The following is a 14,641-nucleotide window of genomic DNA, read 5'->3' as shown; positions in this document are numbered from 1 at the left end:
GGGGTTAAAGTGTGAATAAGGCATAAATACACAAATTTTATGCTTAGATTGCTATTCGGGAATACATAAACATTAAAATTATGTATATTTACAAAATCTAAATTTTTTTATTTATTTGTTCACACTTTTACAGAAATTAATGAAAGCTGTAAATGAAAGGTTTTAATCAGCGCACTCACTTATCCACTAAACAGCAACTTCAAAACTCACAGATTTTATTAGTTTTTTTTATAAACACCTAACCTAGGCAAAAATAATGGGGATTAGGGATGTGCTTGGGCAAAATATTCGGTTTGGTTCGGCACTTCAGAAATTTGGGGGCAATTCAGGACTTCGGCAATTCTCTAACCCCTAACCCTATCCCAACCCTTGACCATATCCCAACCCTCAAACCCTAACCATCACATTCACTTACACATCTTGGGTTAGGGATTAGATTCCTGTCATTATTCCTGTAATTTTCCCTCCCTTTCTTGTTTTGCCCCGTTTTAGAAATCCGAAGCACTTCGGCACTTCCGATATTCGGCACTTCTGTTTGAATTTACATTCAGAACTAAACGAATTGCACGTGTCTAATAAGGATTTAGTTACAGTATATGACCATACATTGCCTAATCCTGCCACAACGTCAATGTACCCCATCTTTGACAGGTCAGATCTGAGATATTGGCATTGATGCAAAAATAAAATTTTTGTCACACACAGTAGAGAAGACAGAAAAATACCCTGCTTTTGGACATTTGTAAAATGCCTGATGGTATTTTGTGGATTGCAGATTTGATACAACTATAACCACCAATCCTTCTGCCCTTGTACTTGTACCTTTTTTTTTTTAAATTCTTTATTTTTCTTTGTGCTTATAGTTACATACATGTGTGTTCTGCCACAACAGCAGGCATTAAAACTTTCCGTCAGTACAAGTAGTATAGCATTGTGACATTTTGATGTTTACGCACATTTTGTTTTTCTTTATCGTGGTTAAACCTTCAATTAACATGTGTTTATTTACAAGACAAGCAGAAGGTTTCATCAGGGTTGTGTGACCACGTTGCCATATTTGGCTGTTCAGGTGTATGCATGTTGAAGTAAGTTTTGAGTCATGTTAAACAGGGTATGCAAGTGGGTGTGTTAGTCTGGGAAGCTGTGCACTTTGTGGTGGTTCAAGGAGATAGGTGAACTAGGATGTCCACTTAAGCTGAAGTGGGTTAGCGCAGACTAACTCATGGGATAGGTCTTGTGGCAAGATATCTCAGTTAAGTTCAGGGTGAGTAAGTAAGTCGTGATGGGTTCGGGTGGGGATGCTTTGGGTAATTGGGTACCAAAGTATTCAGTGGCCCATGTCCCCAAAGGGGGTTGGTTGCCCCTGACCAAGGGGGTGGCGGGGGGGGGGGGGGTTTGTCGCTTTTTCGTGAGGTCAGCGGAGCTGCCGACATTTGATGGGCCTCTGGAAGGTGAGGCTGTCTTATATGTTGGCAAGTGTAGGAACCTTATTTGGGTGAGCTTAACTCGTGGGTTGGCATAATAGTTATGTACATGCAAGAAATTTACTAAAGGACAAAAGAACAAGAGAAAAAAAAAAAAAGAAAAAAGATATAAAAGTCAACGGTTTTCTAGGCATCGCCGTCCTTCTACAAGATCCGCGTGGACTTTTGGTAGGTTTTCTTGCGCGGTGTCCAGTCAGGTGACTCTGTTTATTGGTTCCGTTGATCGCGGAGTAAACGGTATTATGGTGTCTGGGTCCCATGTCTGTGTAGGGGCTCGTGCAGTGTGGCCACTATCTGACAGTCCCAACTTGGCGAGCACAGCAGGAGCTTCTTTGTCCGAGGAGATCTTATGAGTAGTCCCGTTGTGGGTGATCAGGAGGACTCTGGGTGTGCCCCATCTGTACTGCACCCCAGCGGTGCGCAATTGGCTTGTGAGGTGGTGCAATGTACGGCGCCACTGGAGCGTGGCTCTAGTTAGGTCCTGAAAAAATAGTAATTGTGCACTTTCAAAGTCCAGGGGAGTTTTACCCCGTATTGCCGCCATGATGTTGATTTTGTCCCGTGAGGTGGCACAGCGCAGGATGACGTCTCTGGAGCTTATGTTGGGCATATTGGGTGAAGGCGGGAGCCTGTACATCCCATCAAGGATGGTTTTCCTGGCTGTTGCGGCCGGTAGGATGGTGGCCAGAAGCCTCCTCACATAGTGGGGCAAGTCGTCAGGTGTGACGTCGGCGGGTTTCCCGCGTATTTTTATATGATTGTGACGGGCACGGTCCTCATGGGTCGACATTTGTAGAGCGAGACCCTGTTGATTGATCTGCATTTGTTGAAGCTCTGTTTTCATTTGCGTCATGTCTGTTAGCAGGTTTGTGATGTCTCTTCCGTCCCCCTTACTCGTTCTGTCACAGTTTGTAAGTCCCCTTTAAGTATGCCCACATCCGTGGCCAGCGTTTGTTTTAGGTCTTGTACCCAGTTGCGTAGGTCCTGTTTAGTGGCCAGGATATTATCTGGAGGCGCTTGGGTTGGTGCCCAGGTGTGCTCTTCCTCCCTCTCTGCATGTGCAGGTGTTTGGGGTTGAGAGCGGGGTGGTGTCGGGGCCCGCGAGGCCTCCGCGGCCATTTTGGATTGCGCCTGCCGCTGCAGCAGAGTTCCGATGTCGGCCTGCTCCGCCGGCGGACCCTGCTGCGGTTTTTGAGTGCGCCTCCCCATGTTCGTTGGGGCAGTGTCAGGGGTCGGCTGGAGGCTGGGTCTGGCTCACCTCGTGTGAAGATCCTGTCGAGGAAATACTCCAGTCCGGTGATATTGGGCGTGGGGTAGGCCTTAAGCCTCCGTTTCACCTTGCCAGATCGTGGGGTTTGAAAAAAAGGCATGAAAGTGTGCGCCTCTCCCTCCCGAAGCCGTTTTTGGGGTAAGTTTGGTGATCCGTCCGTCTCTTTTCAGGATGTTTCTGGATTTTTATCAGGAGTTTTGGGAGCGTGCAGAAATGGCGACTGCTCCGCTTCAGGTCCAAGCTCCGCCCCCCTGTGCTTGTACCTTTTTAAACGCGCTGTGTATTACTGTAATTTAAGACTTTTCATCTGGTTTCCTTTACTCTGCTGCTAGCCTTGACACAGATTTTATCTCATTGCACCACTGCAACTGGCATGCAGGGCCGGCCTTAGGGGTGTGCGAACTGTGCGGCCGCACAGGGCGCCATGGAGCAGTGGGCTCCCTGCGGCCAACACAGCTCACACATTGCCGGCTACCCGGGTGGAGGATTTCATTATTCTCCACCCGGGACTGTCTGCCTCTGTGTGTGTGTGTGTGTGACACTGCCTGTGTGTGTGTGTGTGTGGCTGTCTGCCTGTGTGCGTGTGGCTGTCTGCCTGTTTGCGTGTGTGTTGCTCTCTGGCTGTGTGTGTATGGCTGTCTGCTTGTGTGTGTGGCAGTCTACCTGTGTGTGTGGCTGCGACTGTCTGTCTGCCTGTGTGTGTGTATGGCTGTCTGCATGTAACGGTGTGTGTGTGACACTGTATATGTGGCTGTATGTATGTGACTGTCCATCTGTACCTGTGTGTGTTTGTAATTTTCTGCCTGTAACTGTGTGTGTGTGTGACTATCTGCCTGTAACTATGTGTGTGTAATTAATATTTATTTTTAAATCATTATTAATTTAATAAATCCCCTATACAATCACTACACTTCTATACACACACTATACATGGATGACAGGGGAGAGGGGGGCGCTGTGAAGATGTTTCGCACAGGGCGCCTAAAGGCCTAAGGCTGGCCCTGCTGGCATGAACAACCTTACAGTCAGTATTTTCTTTATAGTACTATCGTTACATAAATTAGCTTAACAATGAAACAAAAATTAAAAAAAACATTACCACAGCTTCAGAGTCCACAACTGAAGAACTATCTCCCTCTTCCTGGACATTTTGGTTCATTTCTATACCTTCATTACCAACTTCCTTTTCTACTGAATACTGAACATTTTCAGTGCTTGTGGTATCTTTTACTGTATCATAGGATTCCTGGGTCAAAAAAACAAACAAAAAACAATGCTCTGACATTTTAGGTCCCGTTTATAAATTAAATGAGGAAGTATCTGTAAAATGTAGAAATAGATTTGAATTGTATTAGGTCACTAGCCAGTAATAAAACCAAAGATCAATTCTGAGTTCAAATCAATTCATAATGATTTACTTAAAGATATATAAAATCAATTGAATGTCATTTGCTTCTTCCACAAAAACATACTCTGACCCACCACCACTTATACCAAATACATAGTATAATACCCAATTATTGCATTGATATTACTCAACATAGAAAGCTTCTTGATTGGAAACGTTTAGAACAGCAAGTAATTGAGATTGAAAACAAATTATCAATAAATACCTAAGGAACATAGACATGAATCCATAGTACTATCCTTACATAGAGGACCTTTATTATAAAACAAAAATAAAAATTATAAAAACATTACCACAGTTTCAGAGGCCACAACTGAAGTAGTATCGTCCTCTTCCTGGACAATCTGGTTAATGTCTATACTTTCACTGTCAACTTCCTTTGCTGCTGAATACTGAACATTTTCAGAGATTGTGGCATCCTTTACTGTATCGTAGGATTCCTGGGCAAAAAAAAAACAAAACAAAACAATGCTCTGACATTTTAATTCCCAATAATAAATAAAATAGGAAGTATGTGGAAGTTTAGAAATAGAGTTGAATTGTGTTAGATCCTTAGCCACTGACAATACCAAACATAAAAAAATGAGTTCAAATAGATAAAGAGATATAAAAAAAATGTAGAATGTCATACATATTACCCAGGGGTCAAGTCCTGGGGAATAAAGTGTGGGAACTCACTCGAGTTCCACCCTCACCCCACCACCAGAAAAAAACAAAACTTGCATGCATATATAAACACGTACACACACTCACAGACACACACACAGACTCACAGACACACAGGTACACACACACACATACACTCAGACACACAGGTACACACACACACATACACTCAGACACACACACGCACTCACAGACACACACGCACACACTCCCAGACACACACACACTCCCAGACACATACACACACACTCACAGACACACACACTCCCAGACACATACACACACACACTCCCAGACACTCACACACTCCCAGACACATACACACTCCCAGACACATACACACACACACACACACACTCCCAGACACATACACTCCCAGACACATACACACACACACTCCCAGACACATACACACTCCCAGACACACACACACACACTCCCAGACACATACACACACACACTCCCAGACACATACACACACACACACACTCCCAGACACATACACACACACACACACTCCCAGACACACAAACTCCCAGACACATACACACTCCCAGACATACACACACACACACACTCCCAGACACACACACACACACTCACACACACATACACATACACACTCCCAGACATACACAAACACACACACCAAGACACACACTCACACACACACACACTCTCATACACTCCCAGACACATACACACACACACACTCACAGACACATACACACTCCCAGACACATACACACTCACAGACACACACACTCCCAGACACACACACTCCCAGACACACACACTCCCAGACACACTCCCAGACACACACACATACACTCACAGACACACACACATACACACACACTCCCAGACACACATACACACTCCCAGACACACACACACACTCCCAGACACAAACACACACTCACAGACACACACACACACTCACAGACACACACACATACACTCACAGACACACACACATACACTCACAGACAAACACAAAAATTATTTGTATTTTTTTTTTTTTTTTTTTTTAAATGTCCACCCAGCCTCCCTACCTGGAGAGCTGGCGTGGACCTGTCCCTGGGGTCCAGTGGGGCTTCAGTGCGGCCGGCTCTTGTCTCTCTCTCTCAGACGCAGCGAGGGAGTTGTGTCCGCTCTGCTCCCTCTCGCCGCGCGGGCTGTCTGCTGATGCCGGGAGCCGGAAATGACGTCATATTCCGGCTCCCTGCATCAGCAAACGGCGCGGCGAGAGGGAGCAGAGAGGACACAGCTCCCTCGCCGCGTCTGACAGAGAGAGACAAGAGCCGGCCGGGGAGGTCCATCAGGTGGCCATTAGGCCACCTCTTGGGCCCCCCATGACAGGGGGGACATTTGGGGGCGGCAAATGCGAGGACCTGCAGGACCATAAACGGGAACGGCGTTCCTGCACTAAAAAAAGTGCAGGAACGCCGTTCCCACGCGTTCCTGCAGGACTCGAGCCCTGATATTACCCACAAAAACATACTCTTCCCCACCATCACTTATACCAAATGCATAGTATAATATCCAATTACTGCATTTGCTATTATTTGACATAGAGGGCTTAATTACAGGAAAAGATTTGAACATCAGGCCCTTGAAGTTAAAAACATATTCTCAATAAATACCTAATGAACCTAGACATGAATGGTTTGCTCTTACATTTGGCTCATGTTGCTGAGGTGGAGATGTCTGGGGAGTGTGTCTGTAAGTCACACCATCAGTTGTTTCCTGCTGTTCTTCTTTAGGACCTGTCTCTGGTAGTTCACTGAGCAGTACCTCTTGGTTCCCTTCCTGTTCTACATTAAGATCCATAGATTTCATATCATGGGCTTTGCCTTGATCATCTTGACTCACAACATCAAGGTGTGGACTTTCCCTGCTTGTAGTTTCACATGGATCACCACTGCTGTCAGACATTGCAACCTGTGTACAAATTCACAAGGAAACATTCTCTTTCAAATTTCCATTTTGTAAAAAAATGTTTTATAAAATGCACACTTAAAATTCACATCCATAATAACTGACATATTTACTCTGATAGAGGTGGTTGCTGCAGCTACAACCTGTGCACATATAGAATATAGAATATTATAGAATATTTAAAATACCAGAATCTTATCAATACTTTCAATATAGGGAACTACTAACCCCAGATGCATTATGTTACATTGAGTTCTCTGCAAATTCATAATTTACGGAGTAACTAAATGAGTCAGTGTGCTATTCCATGTTGAATTCCATTAACTTTAAAGGGGAACTAGTCTTGTGGGAGAGTACTGATACCCAAGATGTCCTCAAATTGTACAAATCCCGGAAGTATGAAAAACTATACATTTCCGTGGGATAATTTGCTGTGGTTTCTGATTTATTGTGAATTTCTTCTAACAGATACAGACTTGGGGGCTCCTTCTTGCACAGAAAGTGTTGTGAATTTAAACTGCGTTAGCACTACAAAATAAAAGCTGGGTCATATTGTTAAATCTCAAATACATTCATCAACTTTAGTATATAAAGGACAGCAGATAAACAGTGTATATAGACAGAAATCAGGTACCACCACGTACTTATATGACACATTTGAGTTTATGTGACACATTTTACATGGATCTAATAGCAAATTTACTTGGACTTTGTAAAATCCGCAACACTGGATGAAATCCTGCAGAAACACTGGTTACAAATATGAACTTATTTCGATTGATATTGGGAAAGTCCTATCTGAAATGTTTTGCTGTTTAATCACACAGAGTATAATCACATTCTTTTAAGAGCAGAGTACAAAAAATGCGGACTTTTTATTTTGATTACATATCCTTTTTTTTATTCCAGAGTCACAATAACATAGTTAGGCTGTATATAATGTGCTGTCCATAGTCAGAATCACAGAGTGCTGCAGATATTTTCATTTAACTCTGATGGATCCCTAGCATTTTCAATAATAAGGAAATGTCATTTGTGAATATTGCTCCCACTATAAACACACAAGCCGTCAGTCAAGTCAGTAACACACAATAAATACCGCCTGTTACCTGGATAAGATTGCATTTTATAGGAGGCCTTTAGGCATATTAAATAATCACATAAACTAAACAGTTACTGAGTTATATCCTTATTCACACATATAATAGACTCACGTTTATGCGATCTGCCGCAACACGGTGCTTGCGTGGGTTGCTAAGCAACTGCAAATAACTATACCGCGTTGCCATGGGAACATACACCACCGGACGGCACTGTAGTAAAGCCTCTCGCCGCCAGTGTATATGCTTTACGGCAAAACTCGATTCATTCCATGCATTAATGTTTACCAAATAAAGTGATCCCATTCAGACTAGTGTCCTCTTGGTTTATAAACGCAAATGGAAACATTCGTTGTATTAGTATGCGAAAATTGTGTTTTCAGGAATATTTTTATCAGTTGTTAAAATAAAGGACAAAATGAACATGTAACAGGGCTATTCGCCGTGTGGTGTGAATTATTAGAAATTTAAAGTGAAGTATTCACATTTTTAGTCTAAAGCAGCTGAGCTGAAAGCATGACTGACTTAGATCATTTTTTTCCAGTTCAACGATTTTGACCTAAAAAAAAAACTGAAATCACATTAAAATTTAATAAGAAAATATACAAACATTTTTGATTTGTTTGTTAAACAATGTACAGCTTGCCTCATTGTTAGTGAAATGATTAAAGGGTTACTCTAACCCTTGTAAATATTAGTTTTTTTTACTGAATGAATAATGCCTTACAATTTGACTTACCTTTATACAGCGCTGGGCGGAAGCAGTGAGCAGTCCAAATTCCAATCGAAGACTTTTCCTTGAGACGCCTTTGACTGGACCATTTAGCCGGCTGAGGGCACAGGCGCTTGCAATGTTCCAGCAAAGGGAAAGGAGCGGGAGTCGGGATGGAGTTAAAAACAAAATACACAGAGGCAATACGAAGGAGGGAGGGCTGTAGGATGGGGACATACAAGACTCCCCTTCCCGTGCACAATGACGACAGATGTAAAATATGCAAAATATAGACATTGGCACCACAGAACAGAGTTCTTGGCTGCCAATGTCACGTGTGCTGGGGGCAGGGCTGGATTTGCCATGAGGCCTCCGGGCATGGCCAATCGCATCACTAGCTCTGCCCAAAAAGGGGGCAGATCTGCCTGCGTTAATGGCAGTACAGCCGGGTAAGAATTCACACCAGGCTGACTATCCATCACTCTGGCCGGCCCACTGAGGGCAGGACAGGCTAGGAAGCACTGTTTCAGTGCTCCCTGCAGGGTCCTAGTGCCTTGAACATCGCACAAGCTTGTCTTATGGTGCACTCGTGCTATGATTGTTAGGGACAGTTCCCTGGTGTCTCCAAAAGTGGGACACCAGGGAACTAAGGTGGAACGGTGGAAAAGGACCTGAAAATTGTGACTGCCCCACTGAAATCGGGATGGTTGGGAGGCCTGCTTATGCTCTTTTGAAATATCACAAAATTCCATCCATACAATGTGCTAGTAGTTTTGCAAGTAAATGTATAGATTGGGGGAAAATATATTTTAAAATTGGCTTTTCTCTTAGCTCTCAGTCCATACTTCAGCAGACACTCAATGCCAAGGCATTGACTGACAAGAGAGACAAAAAAAAAAAGACCTCCCACAGACGGTCCTTCTGCTGAGAGGTCGGCAGCTATATTGCATTTCAACGAGGAGTGCCTTAAGATCCCCTTTGGAAAGCATAAAGGGGATTTATTTCAGGTGGGTTTTATCAAGAATAAGTTTAAAGGGGCCTTTCTGGTATCCTTCATTATTGGGCGTCACTGGACCTTCCAACAAGACAACGATCCCAAGCATACCTAAAATTTCACCAAGGCCTGGTTGCAGACAAAGTTCTTGAAAATTCGACAGTGGCCATCACAGTTACCTAACTTGAACACTATAAAAAATCTCTGGTGGGATTTGAAGAATGTGGTTGCAGCATGCAAACCCAAGAATATTACTGAACTGGGGGCTATTGCTCATGAGCAATGGGCTAAGATACCTCAGGAATGTGTATTGTGTCTGTATGATTGACTGTGTATATGTATTTCAGTGAGTGCATATCTGTACATGTGTCATTGTGTGGCAGTTGTATATAGTTGTATGATTGGGAGTCTGTATGTGTGTATCTATGAGTGTATCTTCAGATATAGAAACATAGAAACATAGAATGTGACGGCAGATAAGAACCCATCTAGTCTGCCCAGTTTTCTAAATACTTTCATTAGTCCCTGGCCTTATCTTATAGTTAGGATAGCCTTATGCTTATCCCACGCATGCTTAAACTCCTTTACTGTGTTAACCTCTACCACTTCAGATGGAAGGCTATTCCATGCATCCACTACCCTCTCAGTAAAGTAATACTTCCTGGTATTATTTTTAAACCTTTGCCCCTCTAATTTAAGACTATGTCCTCTTGTTGTGGTAGTTTTTCTTCTTTTAAATATAGTCTCCTCCTTTACTGTGTTGATTCCCTTTATGTATTTAAATGTTTCTATCATATCCCCCCTGTCTCGTCTTTCCTCCAAGCTATACATGTTAAGATCCTTTAACCTTTCCTGGTAAGTTTTATCCTGCAATCCATGAACCAGTTTAGTAGCCCTTCTTTGAACTCTCTCTAAGGTATCAATATCCTTCTGAAGATATGGTCTCCAGTACTGTGTACAGTACTCCAAGTGAGGTCTCACCAGTGTTCTGTACAATGGCATGAGCACTTCCCTCTTTCTACTGCTAATACCTCTCCCTATACAACCAAGCATTCTGCTAGCATTTCCTGCTGCTCGATTACATTGTCTGCCTACCTTTAAGTCCTCAGAAATAATCACCCCTAAATCCCTTTCCTCAGATGTTGAGGTTAAGAGTCTATCAAATATTCTGTACTCTGCCCTTGGGTTTTTACGTCCAAGATGCATTATCTTGCACTTATCCACATTAAATGTCAGTTGCCACCACTCTGACCATTTTTCTAGTTTACCTAAATAATTTGCCATTTGGCTTATCCCTCCTGGAACATCAACCCTGTTACATATCTTAGTATCATCCGCAAAAAGACACACCTTACCATCAAGACCTTCTGCAATATCACTAATAAAAATATTAAAGAGAATGGGTCCAAGTACAGATCACTGAGGTACCCCACTGGTGACAAGCTCAAGCTTCGAATATACTCCATTGACTACAACCCTCTGTTGCCTGTCACTCAGCCACTGCCTTACCCATTCAACAATATTGGAATCCAAACTCAAAGATTGTAGTTTATCGATAAGCCTTCTATGTGCAACAGTGTCAAAAGCCTTACTGAAATCTAGGTAAGCAATGTCTACTGCACCACCCTGATCTATAATATGACTGTGTGTGTCACTATGTCAGTCTTTGTGTGAGTGGCTAGTTATGAGAGTTAGTATATAAATGACCAGTCTGTTTTTTTTGTGAAGCTATTTGGGCCATTGCTTTAAAACAAAATATGAAGAGTATTGAAGAGCTTGCTCAATGATGAAGAAGAAATACAAATATGTGCTTTTGAAGTGTTGGGTAGTTTTCAGATCTGGCTAGTAGCCCAGTCTACTTGTATCTGTAAATGTGTCTGCATGTATAGCTGTGTATGTGTGTGTACTTGTGCATGTCTCTAAGTGTGTGTATATGTGTGCCTGTGAGTATGTCTACATATATAAATGAGAAAATGTTTCCGAGTGTGTGTATTTGTGTTTCATGATATAGGTATTCATGGATTTGTTTCTGTATTTGGGTATACAAGTGTGTGTCTATCTATGTATGTATTCTTTTGTCCTTATGCATGTATCCGCGTGAATGTGTCTCTATGCGTTAGTGTCTATTATGCATTTGTGTGTTTGTATGTGTGCATCTCTAAATGAACACTTTAGTGAAGGATTGCAGTATCTATAAGTGCATACTTGTGCGGGTTAGTGAGGACTTCTTATTTATATTGTTAATATAAGAAATAAAAACTGCATTTGTTAAATGTAAAAGTAGGCAACTGTGCCATACAATGACTAGGTCTATTTCATCTCCCAGGTCAGCCCTGACAGCTACTCATATACAGCCACACACATCACTCACAGAGGCCCAAACTTATCACTTATAGCTACTCACACAGCTACCCACACGCAGCAACAAACATCACTCACAGCTATACACATATTACACACAGCCAGCCTCATACACAAAGCCACAACACACACCTACAACACTTACAGCCACCTACATAAGACACACTCACTAAATATTTTAATAAATATTCACATTACGTTACCTTAAAAAATTAACAAATATTGTAATCAGTTATTACGGGATCCACTGTCACCATTCTATTTTACTATATTGTATCTATTTTTAATGTAAGTACTGCAAATTACCATTTAATGTGTAGGTCCCCCTCGTGCTGCCAAACAGCTCAGATGTGTCGAGGCATGGACTCCACAAGACCTCTAAACGTGTCCTGTGGTATCTGGCATGAAGACATAAGCAGATCATTAAAGTCCTGCAAGTTGGGGGCCTCCATGAATCACATTTGTTGTTCCAGCACATCCTACAGATGCTCAAACGGTTTGAGATCTGGGGAACTTGGAGGCCAAGGCAACACCTTCAACTTTTTGATCCTCAAATTATTCCTGAACAATTTGTGCAGTGTGACAGGGTGCATTAAGCTGCTAATAGAGACAACTGCCATCGGGAAAAATACTGCCATGAAGGGGGGTACGTGGTCTGCTACAATCTATAGCTAGCTGGTACACGTCAAAGTAACATCCACATGACTGTCAGGACCCTAGGTTACCCAGCAGAACATAGTCCAGAGCATGACACTGCCTCTGCTGACCTGCCTTCTTCCCATAGTGCATCCTGCTGCCATCATTTCCCCAGGTAAACAATGCACATGTACCGGGCCATCCACCTGATCTAAAAAAAAAAAACACAACTGATTCATTAGACCAGACAGCCTGCTTCCATTGCTCCGTGGTACATTTCCGACACACATCCTCATTGAAGGTGCTTTTGTCGGTGGACAGGGGTCATCACGAGCACTCTGACTGTTCTGTGGCTAAGCAGCCCCATACAGAGCAAACTGGGATGCACAGTGTGTTCTGACATCTTCTTATCATGACCAGCATTAACCTTTTCACCAATTTGAGCTACTGTAGCTCGTCTGTGTGATTGGACCAGACGGACTAGCCTTCTGCTCCCAATGTCCATCAGTGAGCCTTTAGCGCCCAAGACCCTGACTAAAGTTGTCTGGTTGCTTTTCCTTGCACCACTTTTGGTAGGTACTAGCCACTGCATACCAGGAGCAATACATAATTCTTGCAGTTTTAGAGATGCTCTAACCATAACTATTTGACCCTTGTCAAAGTCACTCAGATCTTTTCGCTTGCCCATTTTCCCTGCTTCCAACAGATGAATTTCAAGAACTCACTGTTCACTTGATGCCTAATAAATCACACCCCTTGACAGATGTTATTGTAATGATGTAATCAATGTTATTCACTTCCCCTGTCAGTGGTTTAATGGTTGTGGCTGATCAGTGAATGTAAAAAAAATGTGAAAAAAACAACAGGTACATTTCCCAATTTTATTAAATAAAAAGTAATGATGGGTTTCACTCACACCTAGGGCCAGCCCTGAAAGTATATATCCAAGAATCTAGTCAATGCTGCTAATATCTTGATCCCTGTCTTCTGGAAGCAGTGACACTTAGAGGGACAATATAGGCTCCCAGACCACTGCAGCTCATTGAAGTAACCTGGGTTCATATTCACAGGTCCTTTAACCCTGCAAAGGTAATTATTACAATTTTTATAGGGACTTCCAGATCATTAGGCGATTTTTGGTCGCCGGACATCCTCACGTTATGCATGAGGACATCCAGCGTCACCCGAATCCCCATAGGAAAGCACTGTATAATGCTTTCTTTTGGAGAAGTACTAATGTGAGCATGGCCATTGCCTTGCATGTGCATTAGGCCTCCCTCGCCAGCTAATGTTAGCAGTAGAGGAGAGTAAGCGGACTCCGAGCTAGTGCCGAGGTACATCAGTGCTGGACTCAAGTAAGTGAAAGCAGGGATTTTTGTAGGCAGGGGAGAACTGTAAGGAGCTATGGTGCCAGGGAAACAACTTTGTTTTCCTATAATCTCTGGATTTCTAAGGTTGAGGAGATAAGGCAAATAGAAGCCTTAATGGCTTCTCTATATGACAGGACCAATATATGTAACGTTATTTGGCTTAACTAGCTAGACTTTAAGTCCAGGATGAATCATCCAAGATAAACAACACCCTTAAGCAATCGGGTTGTCCCTTCAAATTGCGCCATCTTACTGCCCCTGCCCCCCCCCCCCCCATTGTTCTCAATCCTCTCTCCCCCATTACTATTCCTCCCCTCCCTTCGACTTCTGTAGTCTATTTATGTCCAGCTGCTGCTTGTGAGCATTTTATAATTTTTTCCAATGTACACTTCACATGGATGGTCATATGATCATATCTAACCTTGTATCTCTTTGTTCATGACATTATAGTACATAAGTCCTTGATAAGAACTCATTAAAAACAAAACAGAATGAAATACAACTGTAAAAAAGTAATGGCATCTTCGGCTTACAGCATAAATACACACGTTAATTTACCCAGTATTAAATCACAGCCATACTTGCAGGAATACTAGAATTTTACTTTTGTTTTAAGCAGGGTTTCATTAATATGACTTTGTACACAACTGAAGTCTCACCCTCCCCACTTTTTTTTCCCTCTAAGTGTAAATAAAACAA

General features: G+C 42.7%; 1 protein-coding gene across 1 annotated transcript in view; it reads right to left on the bottom strand.

Moving 5' to 3' along the window:
* Positions 1 to 8,680, bottom strand: part of CFAP251 (cilia and flagella associated protein 251) — a 69,776-nt gene extending 61,096 nt beyond the window's left edge. Inside the window, exons 1-4 of the mRNA XM_063456991.1 lie at positions 8,609 to 8,680; positions 6,509 to 6,772; positions 4,456 to 4,602; positions 3,854 to 4,000 (exon numbers count right to left, since the gene is read on the bottom strand). Of these exons, the coding sequence (XP_063313061.1) occupies positions 3,854 to 4,000; positions 4,456 to 4,602; positions 6,509 to 6,766 (552 nt within the window). The 5' untranslated portion in view covers positions 6,767 to 6,772; positions 8,609 to 8,680. The remainder of the gene's footprint in view (positions 1 to 3,853; positions 4,001 to 4,455; positions 4,603 to 6,508; positions 6,773 to 8,608) is intronic.
* Between the last annotated feature and the right edge of the window lie 5,961 nt (positions 8,681 to 14,641).

The sequence above is a fragment of the Pelobates fuscus genome, chromosome 5 (assembly GCF_036172605.1).
Source record: "Pelobates fuscus isolate aPelFus1 chromosome 5, aPelFus1.pri, whole genome shotgun sequence".
In the NCBI taxonomy this organism is placed as follows: Eukaryota; Metazoa; Chordata; class Amphibia; order Anura; family Pelobatidae; genus Pelobates; species Pelobates fuscus.
This window is presented reverse-complemented; position numbering and strand designations above follow the sequence as displayed.